A 16,278-nucleotide genomic window follows, 5' to 3' on the forward strand; every position below is an offset into this window, starting at 1 on the left:
TCCAGCTCAGATAACAAGGGGTGTGTGAAGGCAAAATCTACCCAGCTGCTGCTAATGAGGGATTTCTTCCATATCAAGCAACAAAGATGGAAGGAACACAGCAGTAATTGTTCACGGTTTGTGGCACTGCACACCACAATCAGACACTCAATTTCTTTCCCTTGGAAACAAAATGCACAAGTACGGTGGCTAAGCCAGAAGAACAACATATAAATAAAACCTATTAAAGGGCAACGTGCCTTTGAAAGCAACTTCTACAACAGAGTCACAAAAACATTTCCGATTTCCCCAAAAAGACAAAAATGTATTTTAGAGACCCTGGCTACATTAAATTGCCAAATCAAAATCAAAACCTTCGATATACAGCTAGTCCTTGATTTACAATCGTGACATTTCGGTCGCTAAACGAGGCATTGCTTAAGTGAGTTTGGCCCCGTTTTATTACCTTTCTTGCCCCCCCCCCACTGTTAGGTTAATCTGCCACAGTAGATTGTGAGTAACGTGGTTGTTAAGTGAAGCCGGCCTTCCCCACGGACTTTGATAGTGAGAAGGTCGCAAAAGGGGATCACGTCATGACCCCAGGATGCGGCAACAGTCATAAAGTACAAGCCAGTTGCCAACCGTCTGGATTTTGATGGCATGACTTTGGGGATGCTGCAAAGAGCACAGCAGAGCAGAACAGAACAGAAAATATGCAATGGAGTAGAGTAGAGTAGAGTAGAGTAGAGTAGAGTAGAGTAGAGTAGAGCAGAGCAGAGCAGAACAGAACAGAACAGAACAGAACAGAACAGAAAATATGCAATGGAATAGAGTAGAGTAGAGTAGAGCAGAACAAAGCAGAAAATATGGAGTAGAGTAGAATAGAGTAGAGCAGAGCAGAACAGAATAGAAAATATGGAATGGAGTAGAGTAGAACAGAAAATATGGAATGGAGCAGAGCAGAGCAGAAAATATGGAATGGAGCAGAGCAGAACAGAACAGAAAATATGGAATGGAGTAGAGTAGAACAGAAAATATGGAATGGATTAGAGCAGAGCAGAACAGAATAGAAAATATGGAATGGAGTAGAGCAGAGCAGAGCAGAAAATATGGAATGGATTAGAGCAGAGCAGAACAGAATAGAAAATATGGAGCAGAGCAGAGCAGAGCAGAAAATATGGAATGGAGTAGAGCAGAGAAGAAAATATGGAATGGATTAGAGCAGAGCAGAACAGAATAGAAAATATGGAGGAGAGCAGAACAGAGCAGAAAATATGGAATGGAGTAGAGTAGAGCAGAGCAGAAAATATGGAATGGATTAGAGCAGAGCAGAACAGAATAGAAAATATGGAGCAGAGCAGAGCAGAAAATATGGAATGGAGTAGAGTAGAGCAGAGCAGAAAACATGGAATGGAGTAGAGTAGAGCAGAGCAGAATAGAAAATATGGAGCAGAGCAGAGTTGAGTACAATAGGAAAATGAACAGAACAGAACAGTAGCCTTCTACGCTCCGATCTGGGTGAGTCGGAAACACCAAATTTATCAACAACTGAGAATGATTTGGAAATCGACATTGGAGTCATCTAGTCCAACCCCCTGCTCAAGCAGGAGACACTATACTCGTGGTGGCAAACCGATGGTACGCATGCCAGAGGAGGCATGCAGAGCCCTTTCTGTGGGCACACACGCTGTGGCCAGCCGCTCTTCTGGGTTCCGGCATGCGCACTACGAAACCCAGAAGAGCTGCTGGCTGCCACGCACATGCGCATCAGCCAGCTGCTCTTTTTCAGGTTCTGGAGCTCCGCCGCTCCTGCTGCACACACTCCAGTTTTGGCACTCAGTGCCGAAAAGGCTAATCATCACTACCGTATCCCATTTCAGACCAATGGCTGCCCAGTCTCTTCTTCAAAACCTCCAGTGATGGGGCACCTACAACTTGCAAAGGCAAAAACCATTCTACGGGTTAATTGTTCCCAATCTTAGGAAGTGTCTCCATAATTCTATCTTGACCTATCCAGACAGCCTTTCTCCAGTTGCTATTTTAATGAAGGAAATACAATCCTTTAGCCGCAGGGCGACACATTTGATTTTTCTCGAATTTAATTAAAGACGGCCGTATAATTCAGCAAACGTCTGTAGGTTTTCACCGAAGGAAAGCAACTGAAATTTCACACCAATATTCACACCAGAGTACAATTAGGTTAGCTCTTCAACCCTAACTAATGAGATTTTTTTTCTCATTAATAATAAATATCTCTTAAGCACACGACTAGCTATAAATATAATCGTAGTTGAACAAAAATCCATAACTGACTTATATATCAACTTTTTTCTTTAACGGGCTTCTACCAATATTTATTCCAGGCTGTTCAATTCAACAGGGGATTAATCCACGGTGTGAAAATACCATCATCTCGATAAAACGGGATGAGAATCCTTCCTGTTTATCAAAGCCGTCTGAAAGAAACCAACGCTGAGCGTTTCAAAAACTAATCTTCCATTACACTGACTTCACGTTGAAAAAAACTTGAGAAGACTGGACTCCGTTGATATTAGATGATTTTAAGAAAAAAAAAAAGAGGCACCGGGAAGAGATTTCATGTGGCACGTGAAAGGAAATCACACCGTTTGCAAAAAAAAATATTAAAAAATGAACTAAAATTCTAAGATTTCCGTGCAAATGCACAAGGTAAATTACAATTTTCAGACTAAAAAACCGATTGGTCCGAGCATGAAATCCTTGTAACTCTGCTACCAGTTTAGAAGCGGGAGCGTGTGTGCGCCGCTTCCGCGCGTGCGCAGAGCGTCCATGATGATGTCTGGGCAGGCGGGCAGAGCCTCCCGCCGTCTCCCTAACCGGTTTGCCAAAACCAGGGCGAACCGGCAGAATCCCACCTCTGGATTGGTCTGTACAGAATATGAAGCTGCTAATAGCACCGTTGTACGGATTTCTTAACCTTGCAAGATAAGAGAGAGTTGTTTTTCGGAAACCTTCTCAAATCAAAGCTAGAGATATTTTGTTTCTTTTTAAAAAAAAAATACTGCAGTGATGGTATTCAGTCGGTTCGGACCGGTTAGGGCAAACTTTTAGCGGCGACCTATGCGTAGGCCTGCCAACCCACCCCCAGCTCTATGCCATCCTATTTAGCCACATTTTCTAAGCCGCGCACATGGGTGCAAGCCACGCATGTGAGCAAAGCGCATGCACAGAAGGTATGCGCACTGTTTTGGTGTGCGGCGAACCGGTGGTAAAATTATGTGAAACCCAACTCTGCTGCCCACGCCAGTTGGAACGGGACGATGCGTAATGTTCATGACTTACATTTGCTAGAGTGTCCTCGGCAGTTGAATCTTGTCTGGCCCGCTCTCGGCATCCTTTAAATTCGCTCTGCACATGTTCTAACATCTTCACGGTTGCTTGTGGTTCACCACTCAGCTAAGACTCCAGATCAGCCCGACAGTTAAGCGGGCTGCGTGCATGCGCGAGCGTGGGTCAAGATCCTTCCGCTTCTTCCTTCATGCCATTTATTTAATTAGTCTATGAAGTTGGACCAAACCGTCGTCAGATAGTAAGTCTGCCGCTTGCCGAGGGAAAACGCCACAGGTATGAATGAACGCCTTCTCTAACGCAGCAAAAAAGGAATTCCCGCGTTGTTGTGGACCTGCGAAGGCCTTCGTTACGAATCCGATGTGTGAGATTGCCAGGGCTTTGTATTTTCCTGACCAACTGGGTCCAATGTGACCCATCTCAGTTTAAGGCACGGCTCACATCAAGGTCGAACCGGCTCGCCCATGTTTCTCGCCTCCCGTTTATAAATGCGTGTTAAAGATGCCTCGATATATATCAAAAAAAGGGGGAGAAAATTGGGCAGGAAAAGGAAGGGAATGCTTCCAAGTTTGATAAAATTTATCGCAAAGGTTCGTTGGCTTAAAGAAACAAGCAAAATAATAATAATTCTGCATAAGGCTGCTGCAACCTTCAGCTCCCTGAAGATACGTTGCGGTAATGGTCCGATTGATTTAGGGAAACGGTTTTATTAGGAAAAGTACTGCCTTCTCCCCAAGTCCCTCCTCCTCCTCGCTTCGATCGATAGTTTTAAGCCGTGCCAATAACTGTGTCAGCCAAAAGGACCTGGGAAACTGCCTTTCATTTTTTCTACTTTAAAAAAAAAAAGAAGCACGCGGGTGACATTGAAATTAAATTCAAGTCGAAGTAAGATGTTATTTCAAAAATTAATTATGGGAATCTTATGTGTCTGCTGGACCCCTTTTTAGCTGTCAAAAAAAGCCCTCGCCCATTGTAGAGGAATAAATAAAAATGTGGGTTTTAAGAAGTCTGCATTATGTACTTGGCCACTTGATGACTTGTGGACTTCAACTCCCAGAATTCCCGAGCCAGCGTGGGAACGATGGCCCTTTTATTATTTGTGGACTTCAACTCCCAGAATTCCCTTGCCGGCTTGGCTGGCTGTGGAATTCTGGGAGTTGAAATCCACAAGTCTTCTAGTAGCCAAGGTTTGGTGACTTCTTTTATAGATAAAACGTACGTCTCATATCGTGGTTTATCGTTTCTTCAAATTTCCATTTGACGACGTTGTCATAGTTGCTTCCAAGCTACTTGGTGTACATGATAGATATCCAGAGCGCAGTGAAACATCCTCCTTCCTCCCGACCTATATTATTTTCAGAACGCCGGGGATTAAACTGATTTTACCACGGAATTCTACGCCTTCTGAAATTTCCAAGAAATCGTAATAAGGGTGTGAACGATTAAGGATAGTGAAATCACTTTTGATAGGGCATCAAAACTCTTCAGTTGTAATCCACATAGCATTTCTTTGACCTCAAAATGATTAAGCCAACAGAAATAAAAAAACTAGAAGAACTAATACAGGGTGTCAAACTCAAGGCCCGTGGGCCAGCCCCAGCCAACGGGGTGCTTAGATTTGGTCCATGCGGCCGCCCTGGAAACAGCGAAGGAATGGTCCACGGTGCCTCTGACAGCGAAAACAGAGTTTGGGAGGGCCATGCGCATCCCTCCTGGGCCCCGTTTTCTGCCGCAACAGCCTCCTGAGGCCCTCAGCAACAACGGAATTTTGGGGGGCGCTACCTAAGGCTCTGGATAGCCTGCGATGCCTCCTTTGGGTCCTCTGCGTGGCCTGAGAGAGACAGCGAGTGTTCTGACCCAGCCTTAGCAGAAGCAAGAAAACGACTCCTTGCCATGAAAAGCCCCTCTTTATATACCTCTTGTGAATTAATGGCATCCACCCAAAAGTCCAGGCAAGAGACCTGCAAGGAGTTACCGGTAGCAACAGACTTTATCAGTTCCTTGCGATAATTTCAAGGCCATGAGATCCCAGCCGAAAGGCACAAAACACCATGAGCAAAATCTTCAGAAATACGAACTGTTCTCTCCTACAACCACCACTCCTCTTTCCTTCTATTTATTCCCCAGACACGAGTGATGTCAAGCTGGCCACGCCCCCTGGCCACACACACACACACACACACACACACACACACAACCCCAAGATCAAACACTAATATGATCCTAGTTGTTCATCAAAACAGGAACATCATACAATACAATACAATACAATACAATACAATAGCAGAGTTGGAAGGGACCTTGGAGGTCATCATTAACAATCAACAACCAACCGTCCAGGACAGGCCGGTTGATGGAGAGATCGCCGACGGAATGGAGAGTCCAGAATTTCTGATCAATTGTGCAAGACTTCCAATTTAGACTTCCTAAGGACGTGCAAACATAGAGCAGATTGTCTACAGTAAGTCTAGTTTCTCCTGGAAAGGGTCAGCTTGAACTTTTCAGGAGAAATTTGCCAACAGGCAGTCCCTTGACTTACAACAGTTCGTTTAGTGACCGGTCAAAGTTACTGTATTTTTCAGTGTATAAGACGCACCAAGATTTTGAAGAGGCAAATTAAAAAAAAACCTCTGCAGATCTCCCCAAAATGGCCCGTTTTTCACGAAAACGGGCCCGTTTTTTGTCCAAAAAAGAATATGCATAGCCTTTAGGAGGCTTGTAGAGAGCTCCTGGGGGCTGGGGGGCAAAACCGAGCAAAAAACGGCCATTTCTGGCCATTTTTGCATAGGGGTTGGGGTTTCAGGAGGCCAAAAATGCTGTTTTCAGTGTATAAGACGCACTCAGATTTTCACCCTCTTTTTTTGGAGAAAAGGGTGCATCTTATACTCTGAAAAATACGGTACAACAGCAGAGAAAAAGGGGACTTACAACTGTTTTCCACACTTAAAACCCCATGTCCCATGATCAACACTTAGATGGGTCATATTTATGATGGTTTGCGGTGTCCCGAGGTGGTCCCATGGTCCCCAATTGCAGCCTTCTGACAAGCCAAGTCAACAGGGAACCTAGATTCAAGAACTGTTAAGTGATTCACTTAACAAATGTGGCGAGAAAAGTCGCAAAATGGGGCCCTTAACAAATGTCTCACTTAACAAGAAATTTTGTGGTCAGTGGTGGTCGCAACTCCAGGACTGTCTTGATTGAGTCCTTCTTGCTATGCTGTGTTGCATCTTGACTACGCTGGGACGTGGCAACCGTCATAAATGCAGATACTCCTCAACTTACAACAGTTCATTTAAGGACAGTTTGAAGTAACAACAGCACTGAAAAAAAATTGACTCGTGTCTCTTTTTCACACTTATGACCGTTGCAGCATCCCCATGGTCACGTGATCAAAATTCAGGTGCATGGCAACCGACACATATTTATGACCCTTTTGCGACCTCCTGACAAAGCAACGTCAAATTCACTTAACAAGCGTTCCACTAATTTAACAACTTCAGTGATTCACTTAACAACGGTTGCAAAAAAAGGTTGTATAATGAGGTAAAATTTCCTTAATGAATGTCTCACTTAGCAACATAAATTTGGGACTAAAATTGTAGTCGTATGTCCTGTTAGAAATAATTGTTCATAGAGCCCACAGTAGTTTCTTCTGCATCTGTCACTGTCATCCTGGGACTTTTGTCTGATTTTTGTCATAATTGTTTCCAATTCTTTTCGTCCTGCTGCTGTTTTAAATACATTTAGGTCAAAGTGTAAAGGTTCCCCTCGCACATATGTGCTAGACGTTCCTGACTCTAGGGGGCAGTGCTCATCTCCGTTTCAAAGCCAAAGAGCCAGTGCTGTCCGAAGACGTCTCCGTGGTCATGTGGCTGGCATGACTCAACGCCAAAGGCGCACGGAACGCTGTTCCCTTCCCACCAAAGGTGGTTCCTATTTGTCTACTTGCATTTTTTACGTGCTTTCGAATTGCTAGGTTGGCAGAAGCTGAGACAAGTAACGGGAGCTCACTCTGTTTTGTGCTGCTAGGGTTTCGAACTGCCGAACTGCCGACCTTTCTGATCGACAAGCTCAGAGCCACTGCGCCCCTTTTTCACATCGCCACTTATACTAAGGGAGCATCTGGAGTTATGCAAGACGACAAAACGCTGAATGTATTCCTGGATTATTCCTTAGAGCGCCGTTTATTATAACCCAGGTGCCCAAACATACTGTATTTTCTGTCTCTACCCTATCAAAAAATCAAAATGTACTACTTTGGGCCGAGGGGGTCTAATCGAAAGCAGCCGGCAAAACATCACATTTTGGACGAGGCCGAAAGAAGCAGGAAGCGGATTTTTCTCATCAATCTCGTTCACGGAGAAAAATGCGTTCACTGTTTCCTTCATGTATGCCTTCCTTGTGCTCTCATTTGCGCCTAACACCATCCAGCATCGGTTTTAACCTTCCAGAAGACGAAATTTATAGAGTGGCCTAGCGCCTGTTTGATTCAGCGCCACAGAGGATTGGCAAACCTTCCCTTCTTGCTAAATTTTTTAAATATTTTGAAAAGGAGCTTAACATCAAGTCCCATGAATTTGGCAGGAAAGAGGTTGGACTAGGACATTGTTAGCAATAGCAATAGCAGTGAGACTTATATACCGCTTCATAGGGCTTTCAGCCCACTCTAAATGGTTTACAGAATCAGCATATCGCCCCCACAGTCCAGGTCCTCATTTCACCCACCTCGGAAGGATGGAAGGCTGAGTCAACCTTGAACCGGTTAGATTTGAACCGCTGAACTGCAGATAGCAGTCAGCTGAAGTGGCCTGCAGTACTGCACTCTAACCACTGCGCCACCTCGGCTCTTGAATGGATGGATGGATAGATGGATGGATGGATGGATAGGTAGATATAAAAATAGAAAGAAAGAAAGAAAAGATAGATAGATAGATAGATAGATAGATAGATAGATAGATGATAGATAGATAGATAGATAGATAGATAGATAGATAGATAGATAGATAGTTATAGAAAGATGGATAGATAGAGATAAATATAGGAAGAAAGAAAGATAAGATAGATAGAGATATAGGAACATAGAGATAGATAGATAGATAGATAGATAGATAGATAGATAGATAGATAGCTAGAGATATAGATAGATAGATAGATAGATAGATAGATAGATAGATAGATAGATAGATAGATAGATAGATAGATAGATATAGAAAGATGGATAGATAGAGATAAATATAGAAAGAAAGAAAGATAAGATAGATAGAGATATAGGAACATAGAGATAGATAGATAGATAGATAGATAGATAGATAGATAGATAGATAGATAGATAGATATAGAGATGGATAGATAGAGATAAATATAGAAAGAAAGATAAGATAGATAAAGATATAGGAACATAGAGATAGATAGATAGATAGATAGATAGATAGATAGATAGATAGATAGATAGATAGACAGACAGACAGACAGACAGACAGACATAGACAGAGAGAAAGATAGACAGACAGACAGATAGATATAGAAAGATGGATAGATAGAGATAAATATAGAAAGAAAGAAAGATAAGATAGATAGAAAGAGATAGACAGACAGACAGATAGACAGACAGCAGGGTAGTGGGATGTACATCCTATTTCACACCTCACCTGCCCTCCCCCCTCCACCCAGGCCCAAAACACACCAAAGGAGCATCCTTACCTCTTTCATCCGGGGAACTCAGAGAGGCGCTGTCTTGAGACAACGTGGTCCAGCTGGAGTCTTCGTCACTCGGAGCCAGGTTCTGGATCCTGTGCAGCGCGCAATCAGTCTTGGCGCCGGTTTTAGGGTGATCCTTTTTAGTCTCTGGACTGGAAGAGACGGTCACCGCCGGCCCATCTTTGGGACTCGCCGCCTCGTTTTGCTTCTGAGGCAAGGTCTCCCCGTTCCCCATGACCAGGGAGGCTTGGCTATTGCATTGTGAAGGCAACTTCTCCTCCACCACCACTTGGCTCTCCCCGTAATTCTGCTCCACCTCCCTGGTTGAGGTCTCAAGGTCTGCATAGTAGTTTAGGAAGCTCTTCGATCTTCGGTGCTGGGTGGGCAGGATTTCGCCGCTGGAAGAGTCCTGTTGGCTTGGTTCCTTCCCCTCCAACTTCTCAGAAGTTATGTTTAGACCCGTCGTCACGGAGGGAGCAGCCAGGTTTTTGTTGGGATCTTGTCCTTGCTCGGCTGCTTTCCTAAGTTGGTTTTCTCCGTTTTTCACCAGCTTGATGTTGGAGGAATTGCTTCCCAACAACGGCTGGGCGGCAGGGTCTGATAAACCCATGGCGGTCTGAATGTTGGTCAGGGCGTATTTCTTCCGGCATTTGGGAGGGGTGCCGTTCTTGACCTCCGTGTGCTTGATTTCAGCATTCAGCAGTTCGTTGTGAGAGGAGCGCAGCTGGAGGGTGTTGGGAGGCGTGGCGGGTCCGTTCCGATTCACAACGTCTGAGGTGCCGTTGCTTGCCATAAACCCCGCCAAGGTTTCCACACCGGAATCAACTAGAGGAGAAACACAAAGGCTGGTGAGAAACACAACGCCCGCCATCGCCCGGTGCAAATCGCCACGGCGCGCCAAAGCTTCAAGATGGGACACCCTCTGCATAGTCCCCCGTTGGAACCAAGGTCTTAATAGTGTCAGGCCTGCAGCCATCTTTTCTTTTGGGTCTTTGGCTTGCCACACTTTCTATTATTCTACTATGCCTTTTCTGCTGTGGGAAAGTGGAAGGAGGGATTGTACAGAGTTAGATGCTATGTAGCCATAACAACATTCTTTCTAGAAAACCAAGGTCATCCTTTGTCTCTGCTCCTCGGCACCTGACCAGAACTGGATGGGTGGAACTGCCAGCGTGGCAGTGGAAGATTGGACCATGAGATGGGCTTGTGGGTGTGGGGGAAAGATCTTGAACTTTCAACTGGGTGGGGAAGACCGGGAAGCTTTATGATTCGGGTTTCCCCAGATGTGCCAACATGGTTCTCTTCATAAATTGGAACTTTGAGGAATGCTTTGCCTCGGACTCTGATTTAATTTTGGATGCTGTTTGGAACCCTGACAAATAGGGTCATTTGGGACAGAGTTCCCCAACTTTTCTGGGTTGGTGGCCCAGAGGAGGGAGGGAGGAGCAGGCACCTTTATGCATGCATGCGCACATGTGAACGGGATAGCGCTCGCGGGGCTGCGAATGCATGCGTGATGCATGCAACGCTAGAGCCCGCGCAACACTCACGGCAACGCTAGAGCCCACGTGATAGCGTGAGTAAGGAGTGTGCACACATGCACACGGGTGCATGCATTGGCCTGCCAATCAGGCGGCCCGGTGGCTAACAAGCCACGACCTGGTAATGAGCCGTGGCCCACTGTCCATGCGTGTTTAAAACGGTCATAAGTGGCTTTTTTTCACTACAATTGTAAGTCAAGAATTAGCTGCAAAAGAAAAGGGAATGAGTAGGCAGAACCAAAACAAAGAAAAGTTTTCTGCTCTTACTTTAATGCTGGCCTACAACCTTAGTAAACTACAACTAACTAACTCTCACTGAAGTTGGATTAAATTATAGCCTGCATAAAGGCTGGCTATACAGCGAGTAGAAAATTTATTAGCTCTTTTTTTATTTAAAAAAAAAAAGACTTGGAAGGAATGCCAAATTCTAATCATTAAAGGTTCTCACTATGGAAGAATATTTACACCGTTCCCCCCTTTTTTTGGGAAGGATGTAAATCTGAATTCTCTGAATCTGTAACCCTGGGATTTTTTTTCCCCTCCCTTGTTCCTTCTTTTAAGGCTATAAAATGACTAAGGGAATTATCACAAAAAGGGCAGGAGAAAAATTGCGGTGTGAAGCTCAGCCAAGACGGATATTTTATAGCCGCTGTACGTTGGCATCCTTTTATTTACTGCAAATGAGTTTAAGCCTCTAAAACTTTGCCTTTTTACAGGGGGGGGGAAGCCACCCAACGGTGCTGGGACTTTAAATTTGGGTTTGCAATGCAAGGGCGAGATTTTTTTTGTCTTAAAAGTACTCGATATTTACGGCGGGAGCCCACCACTGGAGGCAGAGATGAAAGATCTTTTATTCAAACATCTCATCCGCAATTCCGAAAAGGTAGGCTTTCTTTAGCTTTCTTATTTCCGTCTCGTTCTTCAACGCCACAAATCAGAATCGCTGTGAAATTGTCGACCTCCCGGAGTTGGAATTTGATCTCTATAATACAAAAATTAAACGTCTAATGTTGTTGTAGCCCAGGGGTGTCAAACTCAAGGCCCGCGGGCCGGATCGGACCCGCCGAGTGCTTCGATCTGGCCCACAGCGGCAGCCTGGAAACAGTGAAGGGCCAGCCCATGGGGCCTCTGGCAGCCAAAACGGGGCATGGGGAAGCTGTGGTATCACGTCCCATTATTATATATTACATTATATCATATTTTATAATCTTATCGTATTTTAACTATATTATATATTATATTAATGATATATCATATCAAATTTTATTATATATAGCATAAGATATTATATAATCATATTAGGCCTGCCTGTCTCGTGGCTTGTTGGCCTTTGCAAACTGGGTTAACGGGGGAAAGTTTTTGCCTACGTACATGAATTGCTTTGACGATAGTGGGCTCCCGGGTACCGCCTGCCCATAATGCTCGTCAGCACATTATCCGCCGTTGTCAGCTGTTTTCAAAGCACTTGACAGAACGGCTTTCCTGGAGGAAGAGGAGGAAGAAAAAGAAGAATGCAAAGATTTAAACACAATGCCCAGATTGTTTTCATTAAAATGCTAATGTCCTTCTCCCCGGCTGTTGGAGAACGGCTTTATAAATTATTCACCCTCCTGCCGGCAGCACAGATCGTTGGGCTATCAGTCCTGAGTAAATTTACTGTTCCGACTTGTGCTCGCTGGATAACGATAAATCACTTCCCAGCCAACATGGCAGCCGACGCACCGTCTCACCTGGATTTTGGCAACCTTGAGATAGGATGCAACTCCCCAAGGCGGGGGGGGGCGGCGGCTTTGGTCTCTTGGATGGGGAAAGGATGGCAGAGGTAGCCTGACACATCTGGCAGGGCCACAGCACAAGCTACACACCGCGGCAACGGGTTTGTTAGTGTCACGGGCAAAGAACCAGATCCGCATTTGGCGATTTACCGCTCAAGGCCTTTGTACAGGAATCTTCTCACACTCGCCATTTGCGTTCAGTTGTTTTCTTGCAGGCGTTTCATTACCACACTAGGTAACATCATCTGTTCCAGGACTACCCTGTTTCCCCCCCCCCCGGAAATAAGACCTATCCCGAAAATGTTTATGTGTGCGCCTGATAATAAGCCCTACTTAACAGCTTGCGCAGCCAGCCACCCGCTCAATCCGTCTGGTTGCTTGCGGTGCCTCAGTCACAAGGTGAGGTGCGGAGAAGTAGAACTGCCTCACGCACCCTGCAACGGCTTACCTCAGGATCACCACAGCCAGGCCATCCACGCCCTGACACTTGCCTCATGCGGCAGCCCCGGCAGCCATGGGCTCACGTCGACTGCTTGCTCGTAGCCACAACAGAGCAGGAGGCTGAGTGGTATGCTGGTGTCGCGGCTGTGAAGCGAGGCAAGTGTCAGGGCACGGATGGCCTGCTGAGGGGGCCCTGAGGTAAGCCAGTATGAGGTGCATGAGGCAGCTCCACCCTCCCACCTTCCCTCGTGGTTGCGGCAGCATCACGTCGCTCAGCCTCCTGCTCTGTTGCGGCCGCGAGCAAGCAGAAGTGAGCCTCCCGTATATAGAAAAAAAATAAGACACCCCCCCAAATAAACCCTAGTGCCATGATGGCGAGCCTATGACACAGGTGCCACAGGTGGCAGAACAAAAATAAATTAATATAATAATGAAATAAAATAGAATAAAATGAAATAGAATAAAATAAAATGAAATGGAATAAAATAGAGTAAAATAAATAAAAGAATAGAATAAAATAAATAGAATAAAATAAAAAGAGAATAGAATAAAAAATAAAATAGAATAGAGTAAAATATAATAAAATAAAATAGAATAAAATAAAATAAACAGAATAGAATAGAATAAAATAAAATGAAATAGAATAAAATATAATAAAATAAATAAATAAAGGAATAGAATAAAATAAAATAAATAGAATAAAATAAAAATAGAATAGAATAGGAATAAAAATAAAATAAAGAGAATAGAATAAAACAGTATAGAATAAAAAATAAAATAGAATAGAGTAAAATAGAATAAAATAAAATAGAATAAAATAAATAAAATAAAAGGAATAAAATAGATAAAATAGAATAGAATAGAATAAATAAAATAAAATAATAAAATAAATAGAATAGAATAAAACAAAATAAAACAAAAACAGCCTAAAATATTCCTGCAAGAAAAGCTCAAAAACTTTGTTGGTTCTGCCCCCCGCCCCCCTTCTATGCGTGAGGCTCCTGCTGTTTTTCTTTGCCTGGAGAGAAACGCTCCCAGCGGGGCTCTTCTGCATGGTTAACAAGAGCCGAAGGCTGTGTAAACAGCAGCCACAACCTGGGCCTGTGACTTGTTATCACACTGTCGGTGTTGATCCGTTTCCTCACCATCCCCACCTCTCTCCCCAAAGGTGTGGACAAGTTTCCACAGCACTTGGTATAATTGGTAACATCCTTATAAATACCCCTCACACTTTGGAAAGGGGAGATGCCAGGAGCTCAGTGCTCTGAACCCTGCCCAAAATGGAGTGTGTGTTTGTATATGTTTGTGTGTGTGTGTGTGTACGTACATATATGTTCTCCTTTAGATAGATGAGAGAGAGAGAGAGAGAGAGAGATGATAAATACAGTAGATGATAGAGACAGACAGACAGACAGACGGACTAATGGATAGACGGATATAGAGAAAGAGAGAGAGAGAAAGAAAGAAAGAAAGAAAGAAAGAGAGAGAGAGAGAGAGAGATGATATATACAGTAGATGATAGAGACAGACAGACAGACAGACAGACTAATGGATGGACGGATATAGAGAAAGAGAGAGAGAGAAAGAAAGAAAGAAAGAAAGAAAGAAAGAAAGAAAGAAAGAAAGAGAGAGAGAGAGAGAGAGATGATATATACAGTAGATGATAGAGACAGACAGATGGACTAATGGATGGACGGATATAGAGAAAGAGAGAGAGAGAGAAAGAAAGAAAGGAAGGAAGGAAGGAAGGAAGAAAGAGAGAGAGAGAGAGAGAGAGATGATAAATACAGTAGATGATAGAGACAGACAGACAGACTAATGGATGGATGGATATAGAGAAAGAGAGAGAGAGAGAGAGAGAGAGAAAGAAAGAAAGAGAGAGAGAGAGAGAGAGAGAGAGAGAGATGATATATACAGTAGATGAGAGAAAGACCCTGGAGACATCTTCCGACAGCGCTGGCCGGCTGTCCGGTTTTGAAACGGAGATGAGCACCGCCCCCTAGAGTCGGGAACGACTAGCACATATGTGCGAGGGAAACCTTTACCTCTATGTTATTAAAAAAGAGCCGAGGTGGCGCAGTGGTTAGAGTGCAGTACTGCAGGCCACTTCAGCTGACTGCTATCTGCAGTTCGGCGGTTCAAATCTCACCGGCTCAAGGTTGACTCAGCCTTCCATCCTTCCGAGGTGGGTAAAATGAGGACCCAGACTGTGGGGGGTGATATGCTGACTCTGTAAAACCGCTTAGAGAGGGCTGGAAGCCCTATGAAGCGGTATATAAGTCTAACTGCTATTGCTATTGCTAAATGCTATTGCTAACCATTTATTTATTATTTAATGTTGACAAAAAGTCGGAAGGAAAGGAAAAAAAATACAAAGAAGAGAAACGCGAGGGAACAGAAGAGAAATATATATTTTACGCTGCTTGCACAGGCCAAGAGAGTCCAGTTTTTAAAAGCCGCATTAAACTTTGACTACGTGGAATAATGGCTAGCCAGCCTGTTACACTAATGGAAAGCCAATTCATCAGCAGAGAGAATACCTCTCATCAGCCCAACGCAATTACATCACCGACCCTTCTTAAGTAGTACAAAATATTATCCATTCAGACAGATGGAAGGCCGACAGCATTGGAAACTGACAATGATTGAAATGATTTCCTAGCTGGCATTATCTACGTTTCCAGGCGGTTCCAGAACTCAAACATGAAATCATGTTCAAACGCTATTGAACTAAACAAGCCAACGGTTGAAGTCAAATATTATTGCGGTGAAAGACGATGATGAGAGTTTTGAAATTATCTGTCATTTATCTGAAATTATCTAGCATTGATGAAACATCTGCAAAGTTGAGAACTACTGTATATAAAGAAGGAGCAAACCATACACTCGTAACACTGAGGATGTTACGTAGTTGGGTAATGAAATGTCTTCAAGAAAACAACAGCGCTTCAGAAGAAAATCTCCTACACGACTACCTCTTACAATACTAAACAACACAGTGGGATAGAAGAAAGATGGGTAGAGAGGGCGGGAGAGAGGATGGGAGGGAGGGTGAGAAGGAAGGGAGGGAGTGGATCGGGAGAGAGGAGTGGTAGAGGGGGAGGGGAAGTAGGGTAGAGGGGGATGATGGAGGGAAGATAGAAAGTTGGAGGGGGGTGGAAGAAAGAGGTGTATGGAGAGTGGAAGAGGTATATTGGGTTTCTATTTTTGGGGGTGTTGTTGACAAGAGGAATTGCTGTGATTATTGTTTAATGTTGTATGGCCCCGGCTATGCACAGTATATATGTGAGTGTATGAAAATGAAAAAATGGAAAATAAAAACCTTTTCAATGAAAAATACTAAACACCACAGTATCAATGGCAGAGACCTTCAAATTTCTAGGTTCTATCGTATCTCAAGACCTAAAATGGACACCTAACATCAAAAACGTCATCAAAAAAGCACAACAAAGAATGTTCTTTCTGCGCCAACTCAGGAAGCTCAAACTCCCTTTTTCTCCGATCCCTCCCTCTTT

At 44.0% G+C, this 16,278-nt stretch overlaps 1 protein-coding gene across 7 annotated transcripts in view; it reads right to left on the reverse strand.

Moving 5' to 3' along the window:
- The window catches only part of APBB2 (amyloid beta precursor protein binding family B member 2), a 96,384-nt gene that overhangs the window by 41,661 nt on the left and 38,445 nt on the right, over positions 1-16,278 (reverse strand). For 6 of the 7 annotated variants that reach the window (XM_032224193.1, XM_032224198.1, XM_032224192.1 and 3 more), the window contains exons 3-4: positions 11,919-12,029; positions 9,010-9,831 (exon numbers count right to left, since the gene is read on the reverse strand). In XM_032224193.1, the coding sequence (XP_032080084.1) occupies positions 9,010-9,831; positions 11,919-11,964 (868 nt within the window). In that variant the 5' untranslated portion in view covers positions 11,965-12,029. Of the gene's footprint in view, positions 1-9,009; positions 9,832-11,371; positions 11,530-11,918; positions 12,030-16,278 lie in introns of those variants that run through there. The other variant, XM_032224194.1, reaches the window with a different exon arrangement.

This window comes from Thamnophis elegans, chromosome 9 (assembly GCF_009769535.1).
Source record: "Thamnophis elegans isolate rThaEle1 chromosome 9, rThaEle1.pri, whole genome shotgun sequence".
Taxonomy (NCBI): domain Eukaryota; kingdom Metazoa; phylum Chordata; class Lepidosauria; order Squamata; family Colubridae; genus Thamnophis; species Thamnophis elegans.